Raw genomic sequence first — 14,272 nt, forward strand, 5'->3', positions numbered from 1 at the left:
CAGACACTCTTTAATTAATGTGATGTCGTGCTCATCATCTGCTAATCCCACCCAGAAATGACTCTCCCAATACTTACATCATTAGTACTGTTTTGTCGCAGTTTTGACTGACCTTTTCCTCTTCGTTCACTTTAAGAAATTAGCATGTGATTGGGTCATTTCTGGTGGTTAATGTCCATGAATGTAATCATGCCACTTCTGCTCTGCTTTGATGAATTGAATCTGACTGGGAACATTGAATGAGTGTTTCTAATTTATTAATTTGTGATGGTTGTTTCATAACTGTTCCGGAAGGAACTGACTGTGCTTTTTTGTGTCCTCAGAATATTCAGACGTTCCTGTCATGTATAAACAGAGACAGACTCGCAAGAGCCTTATTCCAGCTTGCCATATGCTGTGGGTCCTTGGATGCTCCTCAGGACCTAGTAGCTAAAGAAAAACCACAGAAAAAAGCGGAGGCAAAGAAAACTACCGAAGAGAGAACCACAGAGATGCTCCCCACTGAAGGTGTCAAGTTTAAGACTTCATTAGTTATCTGAATCTTCCCATTTAGTTTTAGCACCACCCACAGTAAGGGCAAAAGCACAATGATGCTATTTGCAGAAAAAAATTGCTAGTGATAAGCCTGGAAAAAAATTTAAATAAAAAAATTTAAATAAAATGATTAAATATTTTTTTAAACAAAAGGTTCATAGAGAGATTATTTTAACAAAAAATAAATAAAAATGTAAATATAAAGTTTAAATTATTAAAATTAGCCTTTAAAAGTATTTTTTAATTATTTAAAATATTAAATAAATAGATTTTTTTAAAAAGAACAAAAGGTCCATATACAGATATTGTTTTGTATGAAATATAAATAAAATAAATAATTTTTCATATTAAATAAAAATTAAAAATATATATTTCATATTAAAAAATGTTTTGTGAAATATAATTAATTATAATAATTAAAATAAAGTAAATAATTATTACATTTAATTTTTTTTTAACAAAAGGTTCACAGAGATTATTTTAACAAAAAAATATAACAACAAAAATATAGTGTTAAAATTATTAAATTAAAATTATTTTATAGAGCCATATGGAGCTTTTGTTTTATCGAGCAAAAACGCTAAGTATAAAATAAAAAATTAAAATAAAATTTTTAAATGTAATTTTTTTTAAAAACAAAAGGTTCTAAAAAATAAATATAAAAATATAACAAAAATTTAAATATTGGGTAAAAATTATTCAAATTTGTTTTTTAAAAAAATTAAAGAAAATATTTTAAATGTTAAAATAAAATTAATAAAAAATAATTAGATTTTAAGAACAAAGGTCCATATAGAAAAATAAATATAAAATAATTAAAATATAAAGTTAAATTATTCAAATTAGCTTTTGTAAAATAAAAAAATTTTAATATAAAGAAAATTAATTAAAATCAAGAGTTAAAATGAAATTAAGTTGATTTTTTTAAATAAAATTTTAAGAACAAAAGATTTATATTGAGATATTGTTTTAACTAGAAACAATATAAAAATAAAAATAATTTAAATAAAAAATTAAAATAAAATAAATTTTTTTTAGAACAAAAGGTTCACAGAGAGAGATTATTTTAACAAAAAAGCATAAAAATACTTTAAAAAATAAAGCTAAATTAAAATTAGCTATTTAAAAAGTTTTTCAAATATTGCAATAAAATAAAATGAAAAAATGTAGTAATAGGAGCGAAAGGTCTATGCAAAGAGATGGTTTTAATTAGAATAAATGTTACATATAATATACATTACTGTCTGTTGTGTAAAAGTTCATCTCTGAGCTCTTCTCATGTGGTCTTTTTTTTTGCGTAGCTGATGTGAAGAGCTATTTTCAGGAGTCTGTCACTAATTTGAAGAGCACACCTACTGTGACCTACCTTCGATCGCTGGAAAAGAAGATCGCGGAGAACTTCAAGTTTAAAGACTTCAGTCAGCTGCAGCAAGGAACCTTCCTTGATTTCATTATCAAGAACAAAAAGGTGTGTTTCTACTTCTATGAGGTTTCTCATGGCACGTCTGTCATATCATAACCTTTCTTGCTCTTGGCGCAGGTCCTGCAGGAGGCATCAGGGGGCGCCGTCTCCATCGATGGCCAGGATCCCGGAGTGAACGGCTTCAGACCGTGCAGACAGGATGTGTTTGAGTTCATCAAGCAGTGCGGGGAGGGAGACGACAGCAAAGTGAGTTTTGCTGCCAGCTTGTCTGTGCATGTTATGTGTCAAAAGATCTTTCAGAGATCACGGCTCTGATTAATATGTTTCATGACAAATAAAAGACAGACTCAGACTTACAGAAACATCTATTAAAATAAAATCAAATTAAATAATTGCATTAAATAACAAATGGTTTATATAGAGATATTGTTTTAACTAGAAAAAATTAATATAAAAAATAGTTAAAAGCAAAAATTAAAATAAAATTATTAAAAAAAGGTTTTTAAACAAAAGGTTCTAAAAAAATAAATAAAGATATAACAAAAAATGTAATATGTGTAAAAAATTATTCAAATATTTAAATATATTTTAAATATTAAAATAAAATAAAATAGATTTTTTTAAAGAACAAAAGCTTATAGAAAATAAATATCAAATTAAAATTAAAATATAAAGTTAAATTATAAAACTTAGTTCTTTTTTTAATAAAAAATGTTTAATATAAAGAAAGGTAATTAAAATCAAGAATTAAAATAAAATTATTAAATTGAATTTTTAGAATTAACTTTATATTTTAATTTTTGTTATATTTATTTTTCTATATGGACCTTTTGTTCTTAAGAAAATCTAATTAAAATAAAATAAAATAAAATATATATTTTGTATAATATATAATTCGTTGGCGCCGATAGCCTTGTGGGCAGCACGTCAACATATAGCACCGTTGCACTCCGGGCGTCCCGTGTTTGAATCCCGACTCGAGGACCTTTCCCGATCCCGCCCCCCATCTCTCTCCCACTTCGCTTCCTGTCATATCTGATCTGTCCTATCGTAATAAAGGCAAAAATGCCAAAATAGATTTTTTAAAAACAAAAGATGCATATATATATATATATATATATATATATATATATATATATATATATTTTTTTTAATATTAAATTAAAATAAAATAAAATGAAATAAAATAATTAGATTTTCTTAAGAACAAAAGGTCCATATAGAAAAATAAATATAACAAAAATTAAAATATAAAGTTAAATTATTCAAATTCATTTTTTTATAAAAAATAATATAAAGAAAATGAATTAAAATCAAGAATTAAAATAAAATTATTAAATTGAATTTTTAGAATTATTTTAAATATTAAATTAAAGTAAAATAATTCGATTTTTTAAGAACAAAACATCCATATATAGACATTGTTTTAACTAGAAAGAAATGTTAAATATAAAAAATAATTAAAATCAAAAATTAAAATAAAATTATTTAAAAAAAAATTTTTAAACAAAAGGTTCTAAAAATATAACAAAAAAAAATATAGGGTAAAAAAATTTAAAATGATCTTTTTTAAAATATAAATTTTTTTAAAATATTAAAATAAAATGAAATAAAATAATTAGATTTTTTTAAGAACAAAAGGTCCATATATAAAAATAAATATAAAAATATAACAAAAATCAAGAATTAAAATAAAATGATTAAATTTGAATTTTTAAGATTATTTTAAATATTAAATGAAAATAAAACAATTCAATTTTTTAAGAACAAAAGATCCATATATAGACATTGTTTTAACTAAAATTATTAAATTAAATTTTTTTTAGATCAAAAGGTTCATAGAGAGAGATTATTTTAATAAAAAAAATTAAGCATACAAAAAATAAAATACAAAGTTAAAATAATTACAATTAGCTTTTTAAAATATTTTTACAGAAACATCCCACACAGATGAACAAAAATGCAACTCTAACAATATAAAGCCTGCCTCTAAATGATCAACATGATCGAAACTGATGCCTTCTGTTGGCTGATGGATAGTTTAGACTTTTTTTTTTTTATCAAGTAAAAGGTCTTTTAGTCTAATTGTACAAACGACCACCTTAAGCTTGTGCTTCATGTGTTTTTTTGCAGTCAGCTAGTGGTTTAAATGGGTAAGGTTACTGCAGTCCAAATTGAAAATATCTCTTTCAAGTGTAGAAATAAGTATTGTAATTTCCCTACTGTAGTGCAAAAATAATATACCTATGATATATTAATTTATTTTGCAGTGCAATTGTTTTACAATATATGGCTATTAATCATAGGAATAACAATAATATAAAATAGTTGTTGTTGTTTTTATTAAATTCTAATTTGTTTGGCTTTCTAAAACACCAGTGTGATTGTAATTTAGACTAAGACAGCTGTCTGCAAATAAAAAGAGAGTTGAGTCCCATTTAAAGTTCAGGTACAAGTCAATTCACTGACTTTTTTTCTGACTTTTCTTTTCTTAGTTTGGAGCTCTTAATTTTGAGCTTTATTTTGAGCTAATTTTGTACATTAAAATGTAAAAAAAAAATTTTTTTATTCAAATCTTCCTTTGTCTCTCTCTCTTTTTTTTTTTTAATATCACAATAAATATTTTATCATGGACTTCAAATCGCTGTATTATCGTATCTTGAGATTTTGATATTGTTTCATCCCTAATATCGGACTATGAGCCACAAAATCCTGATAGATCAAATATAATACAAACCATCACACACAAATGCAAACTTACAGTTGCTTGGTGTAATTTTCTGTACAGGTTTCATAAACTGCTCCATTAAAAAAAAAATGTTTTCATATGTCAGGCTTTACAGGGATAAACGGGTTAATTGCATAAACAAGTACAGTTACAGTACATATGGAAATGAAACATATCATGTTTGTGTTTTTGTTGTGAATCAGCTGCTGTTCATTGAAGCCGCTCTGAGGAATCATTACCGGATCAAGGACAGCCGAGAACTTGGTCACGGACCCCTCAGTTGTCTTGTGAATTACACGCTGAAGCAAAAGGAACTAAGCGGAGATGACGTCACTAGTGTCGTACGCTACGAGTGTCCTCTGCTGCCCATGGGTTCAGGGTGAGACAGTTAAAATCTCTATTTTTCATTAAAGGAGTAGTTCACTTCCAGAACAAAAAATTACAGATAATTTACTCACCCGCTTGTCATCCAAAATGTTCATGTCTTTCTTTCTTCAGTCGTAAAGAAATTGTTTTTTGAGGAAAACATTTCAGGATTTCTCTCCATGTAGTGGACTTCAATGGTGCGCATGAGTTTGAACTTCCAAAATGCAGTTTAAATGCAGCTTCAAAGGGCTCTAAACGATCCCAGCTGATAAAGAACGGTCTTATCTAGCGAAACGATCAGTTTTCGTGATTTTTGAACGATTTATATACTTTTTAACCTCAAATGCTCGTCTTGTCTAGCTCTGCGTGTTTTCCGGTTCAAGACTGTTAGGGTGTGTCGAAAAACTCCCATCTCATTTTCTCCTCCAACTTCAAAATCATCCTACATCTCTGCAGAAGTACTGACCCAGTGTTTACAAAGTGGACGTGCAAAGAAGATCAAACACCCTTTACAAAAAAAAAAATGTAGGATGTAGGATGATTTTGAAGTTGGAGAAGAAAATTAGTTTTTTGACATATCCTAACGGTATTGAACTGGAATTTTTTGATGCATGCGCTTAATTGCAGATAATGCGATTCATTAATCAGCAGAATAATTCAATAAACTTCTGGTCAAAAATGTTAAATATATATATGAAAAAAGTGAAACATTTAAATATTAAAATAAAATAAAGTGAAACTAGTAAGATAATTAAAATAAAATTATTACAATAATTTATTTTAGGACAAAAAGTATATAAAGAGATATAGTTTTAACTGGGGCTAGCAATAAAATATATATTCATTAAGTATATTTTATTAAAAAAAGCTGTGTTCAAAAATTAATGCATTTAATCTGCCACTTGAATAGAAACCTTTTTTTCTATAATGTAGGATTTTTTTATTTATTTTTTTTATTTCTGAGCTTTTCTTAACATTTTTTGTTTAAATAATCCGTATATGAGAATATTGCAATACATGTCTTTGAGAAGCTTTAAAAAAGTCTTACAGAACAGTACTGTATGTATATAGTCTATATATAGTAAAAAGTGTAAAAATGTTAAATATAAAGATACATTTAAATACAATTTTAAAAATGTAAATATTTAAAAAATGTAAGAATCTAATAATTAAATAACGTTTATTAGAATTATTTGCAAATATTTTTACTATTTAAAAATTAAGATTTTGTTTGTTTGAATATATTTTGAAATGTTATTTTTTCCTTTGGTTTCAAAGCTGAATTTTAGCATGATTACTCCAGTCACATGATCCTCCAGAAACCATTCTAATATTCTGATTTGCTGCTCAAAAACAATTATTATTATTATTATTAAAGGATTAAATTATTTTTATTGTATAGGCTTTTTATAGCCTTGTTTGATTAATAGAAAGTTCAGAAGAACAGCAATTTATCTGAAATAGAAATATTTGTAACATTATAAATGTCTTTATCATTACTTTTGATTTAAAAAATTATACTGACTCCAAGCTTTTGAATGGTATAGTGCAGGGTTCCTCAAATCGTACCCTGGAGGGCCAATTGCACTGCAGAGTTTAGCTCCAACCCTGATCAAACTCACCTACTTGTGATTCTCTAATGATCCTGAAGACCTTGATTAGCATGCTCAGGTGTGTTTGATTAGGGTTAGAGCTAAACTCTTCAGGAAAATGGATCTCGTGGGCCAGATTTGAGGATCCCTGGTATAGTGGATAATGTTACAAAAGCTTTTTATTTCAAATGCTGATCTTTGGATACTGTTCATCAAAGAATCCTGAAAAATTTATTCAACTCTTTTTTTTTTTAAATATTGGTAATAATAATGTTTCTTGACCAGCAGATCAGATTTCTGAAGGATCATGGAAGACTGAAGGCTGGAGTAATGGTGCTGAAAATTCAGCTTTGATCACAGCAATAAATTACATTTTATAACATATTCAAATAGAAAGCAGTTAGTTTAAATAGTAAACATATTTTAAAATTCTACTGTTTTTGCTGTACTTTTTTGTTTGTTACAAAAAAGTCAGTTATGTATCTAAACCTTTGGCTGGTAGTGTAGCTTGAGAAATGATTAACACACTTGTTTGACTGGAGACTCGTGATTGTGTGTGTTTGTTCTCAGGGAGTGTGTGGTGGATTCCGTGGGTTTGCTGGGTGAGGTGAGCCAAAATCAGGCACGGGCGAGTTTGCTGTCAGCTCCTCTGCTGCAGGATCTGGAGGAATGGAGTCAGTGGGAACTAGTGTTTCAGCCCAACCACGGGCCTCTCAAGGACTTCATCGACAAATACTGTGGTGCGTCACCTCAGCATTAAAAGATAACTGTTGCCAGAATGCAACCTGGGCTGTTTTTTTTTACTGTAAACGAGACAAACTTATATCTAAAAGCATAATTACGACAAACGAGCCGTTTTTGAGATTGACCGTGATTTCGTTTTGTGGTCAATGGCAGGTGAATGGGAGTACTAGGGGCATAACTTTGAGCACCTCAAAATCGATATTTTTACAACACTAAGAAGGCTCGACACACCATGACACTTTGCTCGAAGTATCGCCTGGGTCTCTACACATGAACTCGAGCATTGAGAAAGGTTTTGAACAACTCACTTACACTGTTTGGGTTTCCGCTGGCGGCTGTCTTGCCAGTCAAGAGGTGTCGATCTCCGAGTGCGAGGATGGATAGCTCCTAAAGCATATTTCCATATAAATGCACGGCTAATTAAACTTCTAGTTGTAAAAAGAGCCTCATATAAGCCTAATATTTCGTCCTATGGAGTCCATTCATTCGCATTCGGAGATCGACACTTCTTGACTGGCAAGACGGCCGCGAGCGGAAACCCAAACAGTGTAAGTGAGTTGTTCAAAACCTTTCTTTTTAGTAAACTATGTGTACACAAACAATGTTTTCATGGTGTGTCGAGCCTTCTTAGTGTTGTAAAAATATCCATTTTGATGCGCTCAAAGTTATGCCCCTAGTACTCCCATTCACCGGCCACTGACCACAAAACGAAATCACGGTCAATCTCAAAAACGGCTCGTTTGTCGTAATTATGCTTTTAGATATAAGTTTGTCTCGTTTACAGTAAAAAAAAAACAGCCCAGGTTGCATTTTGGCAACAGTTATCCTTTAACATGTTTCATACAGAAATGAATGAAAATTCACTGCTGCGAACTAACAATCACACAGAATATAAAAAAAAAATGAAAAGCTTGTCTAGACCAGGCACGAACACAACTAAATATTAGGGATGCACTGAAATAAAAATTCTTGGCCGAAGCCGAAGCCAAACAAAATTACAGACTGGGATGATTACCGAACACAGTTTTTCGTGTTTTTCCCCATTTACCTTTATTTTAACCAGGAAAAAAAAAACTCACTGAGATTAAAATCTCTTTTCCAGGAGTGTCCTCGCCAAGGTCGGCTTACAATTTTACATTTAACAACAAGATTACAACAAACATTACAAAGACAGCAAATAGCACATTAAAAACAATCACACACCATTTGGTTTCTCTCTAAATTACATAATAAAGACTATTAATTATATGACACCAAGTTTTGTAACTTCATCTCCTTTTGTAAAAGATTCCATTGGGAAGTGGGGGCATATTTAAAAGAAGTTTTACCAAGTTCAGTCCTGACAGGAGGCACGCAAAGATTATATTTTGGTTAAGAACGTAATGAGGCATTTCTAAACAAAGTCCTTCGTATAAGACAACACATAAATTGGTAAACAAAATCGCCTTATATATCAACAGATACCAATGCATTTTTCTGCGGATACACAAAGAAGGCCAATCGACTATTTTATGTAATTCACCATGATGTGTTGAAAATTTACATCCAGTTATAAATCTTAGAGCTCCATGGTACAAAGCATCCAAAGATCAAAGAAGATAAGAAGGGGCATGCTAATAAACTACATCCCCGTAGTCAAGAACCGGTAAAAAGATAGCAGAAACTGTTTCTTTCTTTCTTGACCTTGAATGAAAAACATGACTTATTTGGACTTTGAACCCCAAATGTATTTTGCCAATTTCTTAAAGTTAAATAGCAATATGTGCCTTTTACAGTTTACAATTACAAAACAGCAATTAAAATAAAATATTTATTTAACACTGAACATTTTTAACATTCTAGTAGACATTATAGCCGACCAACAAAGCACAATTTAACTTAAAATGAATAAATTAGTAAAATAATATTTTTTGGCCATTTTTAAGACCCCCTTCTTGAATCAGGCATGTGTTTTTAATGTACAAATAAATGCAGCCTTGCTGAGCAAAGGAGAATGTTGTAATAAATGTATTAATAGAGCTGTTGTAATGATTGTTATCATTATTTTTGTGTTAATTGTCTTTTATTTTACAGAACAACAGTAAAATTACAATACTAACATATATGAAACCCGCAAGACGACCTCAATACTACTTTTCGCTGACAGCAGCAGATTTATGAATGATTCTCATCACGCAGATTTTCCTCGCACTTTGGACTTTGAACCCTGGCTAAGGAGCTTGTGCAGCACTGTCAGAATGAATACAATTTGTGCGAGTATTAGACAACATAATGTTCTGTAGTTTATTTACTAAAGGTTTAAGGACATTTCACGATTTCAGTCATCATACAGTAACCAGCAACAACCAGCCCTTTCTCTTCTCATGGAAGACATGCGATGCGATACTAAACAGTCTCTCGCTGTCGGTGCTTGTAATGATTTTTAAATCTTTCTCGGAAAGTTTTAAATGCTTCCACACTGCCAACGTGTTTGCTGCATTAGTGCACAATCATTGTTCGGTATAATTCTGTCTTCGCTTATTCCAAAAGAGCTTTTTTTGCTATTTTCGGCCAAATCATTTCGGTTGTCGAACATTCGGTGCATCCCTACTAAATATATCTAATTATCATTATCCACAAAATCCCATTTCTCACTGCAATCTTCATGTGTCCAGGTAAGACAGAGCTGCTGGCTCTGGAGGTTTCTCCAGGTGTCCTGCTGCGGGTCACCGCTGATACGGGTGAGAAACACTTCTCAGAGGCGGCGCAGGATCTGGACCCCGTTGGCACCGCTGGACACTTGGTCTCCATCGTGGTGGCTAATGGGATACCGAACACGCCCACAGCGCTCCTGGCCAATCACATGGAGAGTGCGCTGAATGTAGCTGTAGCACAGGAAGGTAGGAGGTTTTCTTCTCACACCACAAGTGTTGGCACACTTCGTCATGCTTTACTCACTGTCCGTCACACTTTGTACTGAACCAGTTTGTTTATCTGAATTTGCTCCATCCATAAACACGGATGATATTATTCCTACTAGGGCTGTCAATCGATTAAAATATTTAATCGCAATTAATCGCATGAGTTAACTCATGATTAATCACACATTTTTATCTGTTCTAAATGTACCTTAAATTACTACTTTTCTACTTTAAAATTATTAAGTTTTTAATACTCTAATCAATATGGGCATGGACAAAAATGGAAAAAAGAACATAGAAATACCAGGTTCCCATTACTTCTCTTTCTTTCCACTAAGCAATTTACTTACACAAGCCTGTTTACATTATTTGCACTTCTTCTGAACATGCAAAATGTACATTTATTATTTATTATTACATTTGTTTGCCTCTCTGTGCCCACATACTGTCATTTGATGCAGCCAAGTTCTCAACAAAAATGTTTCCATTGTTATATTTTAGTGTTACTGTTGTCAGACAACCAAAGTAATATGAAATAATGACTGAAAAAAATTCTGAATTATGATCATGATTCAATCGCTGGAAAAAAAAAAAATCATTCACCGGCACCTGGACAAAAGTCACTATCCTCTGCATTATTATGGCTGTTTTTAACTTACTGTTTGAATGCTTTCACAATCCTTGGACTTTCCAGTAGTTCATCCGTTTAAAATTATGTGATCGCAAAAACCTGCTTCTTTTAATTTTTTTAAGGCATTGTTTTGGTTCGATAGCCCAGTCTCATGAAAATACGTACCAGTATCACGATTTTCTGTTTCTATTTGGCATGCTATTATTACACTGAAATTAACTTTGGCGTGCATATGATATGCATGTGTTTGACGTGCATATAATACGCAGTTTTCGCTTGCATACTCGTATGTAGCTCTATGCATCAACCCTACACCACCAATCCTAACACAGGCCGACTCCGCTTGGCATTCATTCAATATGTCAGAAGTCTCAGTACGCACGACAAAGTGCCAGTACGCTAAAGGATAAAATACAGAAGTGCCTGCGTGGTCTACTTCAAGCACTGAAAGCAAAGTAATATCTGTTTTAACTGAAAGCGCTGCTCCTCTGCCGCTCACTGAACAGAGCAGACACAGATAAAAAGAGAGGGAAGTGCGCACGCTTCTGCGGCAAACCCGGAGAGTCTTAGAAACTATATTAGGTTTGTCTAATTATGTGTTTATGTATTGTTGCTAGACACTTTTCGCTAGGTTGGCAACATTGTGCATCCATTTCCTTAACTATGGGCTAGGCAATGGGTCAAACAGAAAATGCGCGCTGCGTTAATCGTGCACGTTAATAAAATTAGTGCTGTTAAAATGAATTTGCGTTAACACATTATTAACACGTTCATTTTGACAGCCCTAGTTCCTACACATTAGGCCTTAAAAGGTCTAGAATCGAAGTTGAAAATCTTAAATTCACAAAGTTATAGCATTAAATGTTAAATGTTGTTTTTTGGGGGATTATAGAATTAATTCTAGAAATTAATACATTTATTCAGCAGGGATGCTTTAAATTGATCAAAAGGGATGATAAAGACATTTATAGTGTTACAAAAGATTTCTATTTCAGAAAAAATGCTGATCTTCTGAACTTTCTATTATTTAATAAAAATAATATTATTTCTGGTGTTTAAAATACAGCATACTAATTTTCCAGGCATATTCTTGCCAGTATGGTGACTGTGTGGTCCTTAGATTTTCTTTTTCTTAAGTTACACATAGGTGCAAAATGGACAAAAATGTCCATGTCCAAAAACTGTCAGAAAAATATGTTTTTTCCACTTTCATTGATGTTGGGTTTTTAACCAGCATCTGTTCTATCCATGGATACCAAACATTCATTAATTTTCAGAATTGTAACACTTTAAATGCTGGCTTGTTTACATAATGCCACGGGTGTTTTTTTTTTTATGAAAAAAAATGAAAAATAGTAGTTAATTTCTAAATACTAAATACTAGAATTTGTTTATTAGATTCTTGGGTGTGTCAGTGAAGAACAACAACATTAATTTTGAGGCATTTATATTAGTTTTTTTTTAATGTATATGCCAAAATCTAGTAAAAAATGGTAAAAATGTAAAATTTGAAGCCTTGCCGATAGAATGAATGCCTATTAGCAAATATTGCATAATTTTATAGTCAAATGACCCTGGGTTTAAAAAATTGCAGTTTTAATGGGTTTCAATGTGGACAATTTTGACCTTAAGGTCCTGAGTGTGAGTATTTTTTGTACAGAGGGTAAAATTTATTTTTTGAAGGAAATGAGGATGAAATATTAAAATTTCAATAAAAATAAACACCTGAGCCAAAATTTATGCAGTTGGCATTAACACAGGCACACTTGTAACAAACAACAAAACTGAAAAGGACAGAAATGTCCATAAGGTCGCACAAGGGTTAAACTACTTCTGTTATTTTATTAACTAATTCAGATTTCCCATTTTGCCTTAATATTATGTAAGGGAATATTAAGACAAAACCAGTTTTAAGTAGCACCAAGTATATTTGTAGCAATAGCTGAAAATACATTTGTATGTTTTTCAATTTTTCTTTTATGCCATGTTCATGTTCCATGAAGATATGAGTTAACTCGTGATTAATCACACATTTTTATCTGTTCTAAATGTACCTTAAATTACTACTTTCTATTTTAAAATGATTAAGATTTTAATACTCTAATCAATATGGGCATGGACAAAAATATCAATACATATATCAAAACTTTATTTTTGATTAGTAATATGCATTGCTAAAAACTTCATTTGGACCATTTTAAAGGCGATTTTCTCAATATTTAGATTTTTTTGCACCCTCAAATTCCAGATTTTAGATATTTGCATTCTGGCCAAATATTGCCCTATCCTAACAAACCATACATCAATGGAAAGCTTATTTATTCAGTTTTTCAGATTATGTGTGTGTGTATATATATATATATATCTATATCTATATATCAATTTCGAGAAACTGCCCCTTATGACTGGTTTAGTAGAAAAAGAGAAACCAGTTTGTGATTTGTGTAAAAACACTTTTTAATAGACTGTCCGTTTTTAAATGATATTTAACGTTTTTATTCAGAAAATATATTAATTGACATATTTTTAAAAAAAAGTTTTTGGTCTTGTTTTCATTATATATAATTATTGTTATCACTGTTTTTATTTTAATATTATATGTATATTTTTGTATGTTGTTTGTTTTTAAGACAAAATAGAATATAATCATTGCTATAGATAAATAAATAATTGTTATTTTGAGCTTGTATGGGTTTGTTCTCTAATGGCTTGATTTATTAATTTCCTTTCTGCAGGACTTAAAGGTCTTAAAGTCTCAATTTTGAGTTTAAAGTCTCTGCCGAAAGCCTGTTCTAATTAATGAATGTTCATCTCATGTTTGTATTCTGTGTTGGAAACAGAAATAAAGGTCGGGGAGGACAGCTACTCGTACAGCGGCGTGGCTCGGTTTGTGCTTGAATGCATTACGCTGATGCCTACGAGAATCTGCAAGGAACTCCTGCAGCAGGTACTGAACCGAATGAATGTGTTTTCAGTTCATACAGAGGGGCAGCAGCTTTCATCAGACTAACAGCTTGTGTGAGAGAAATCAGTAGTGTTAATCAAATATTAATGGGTGAGGATCATTTTCCCATCATTACTGACACTATAGGAAGTTTTGCTGTCTGAGATGTGGGCGGGTACCAGAGGCTCTCAGTGTGAAATAACAAAGGCCTGTATCTAGGTTGTTGTCATGACGACTGTTGCCGAGTGTCATTCTTCGGGGGTTAGAGGTTGACACTCCTGTCACATCATTAGCGTCGAACGCCGCTGGTGCTGCCGCTTCATTCCTGTTATGACACAAACATGTTCGTGAAGTGCAGAGAGAGGTCATGTCTTGCTTTCCCTGCTGGGTATTTGCTTTATGATTAGCGA

The 14,272-nt window shown here is 31.3% G+C and overlaps 1 protein-coding gene across 1 annotated transcript in view; it reads left to right on the top strand.

Annotated features, from left to right (window-relative positions):
- LOC141298312 (uncharacterized) overlaps positions 1-14,272 on the top strand; it is an 86,910-nt gene that overhangs the window by 15,503 nt on the left and 57,135 nt on the right. Inside the window, exons 11-17 of the mRNA XM_073828816.1 lie at positions 324-507; positions 1,836-2,002; positions 2,075-2,203; positions 4,889-5,064; positions 7,214-7,383; positions 10,042-10,266; positions 13,759-13,865. Of these exons, the coding sequence (XP_073684917.1) occupies positions 324-507; positions 1,836-2,002; positions 2,075-2,203; positions 4,889-5,064; positions 7,214-7,383; positions 10,042-10,266; positions 13,759-13,865 (1,158 nt within the window). The remainder of the gene's footprint in view (positions 1-323; positions 508-1,835; positions 2,003-2,074; positions 2,204-4,888; positions 5,065-7,213; positions 7,384-10,041; positions 10,267-13,758; positions 13,866-14,272) is intronic.

The sequence above is a fragment of the Garra rufa genome, chromosome 22, assembly GCF_049309525.1.
Source record: "Garra rufa chromosome 22, GarRuf1.0, whole genome shotgun sequence".
Taxonomy (NCBI): domain Eukaryota; kingdom Metazoa; phylum Chordata; class Actinopteri; order Cypriniformes; family Cyprinidae; genus Garra; species Garra rufa.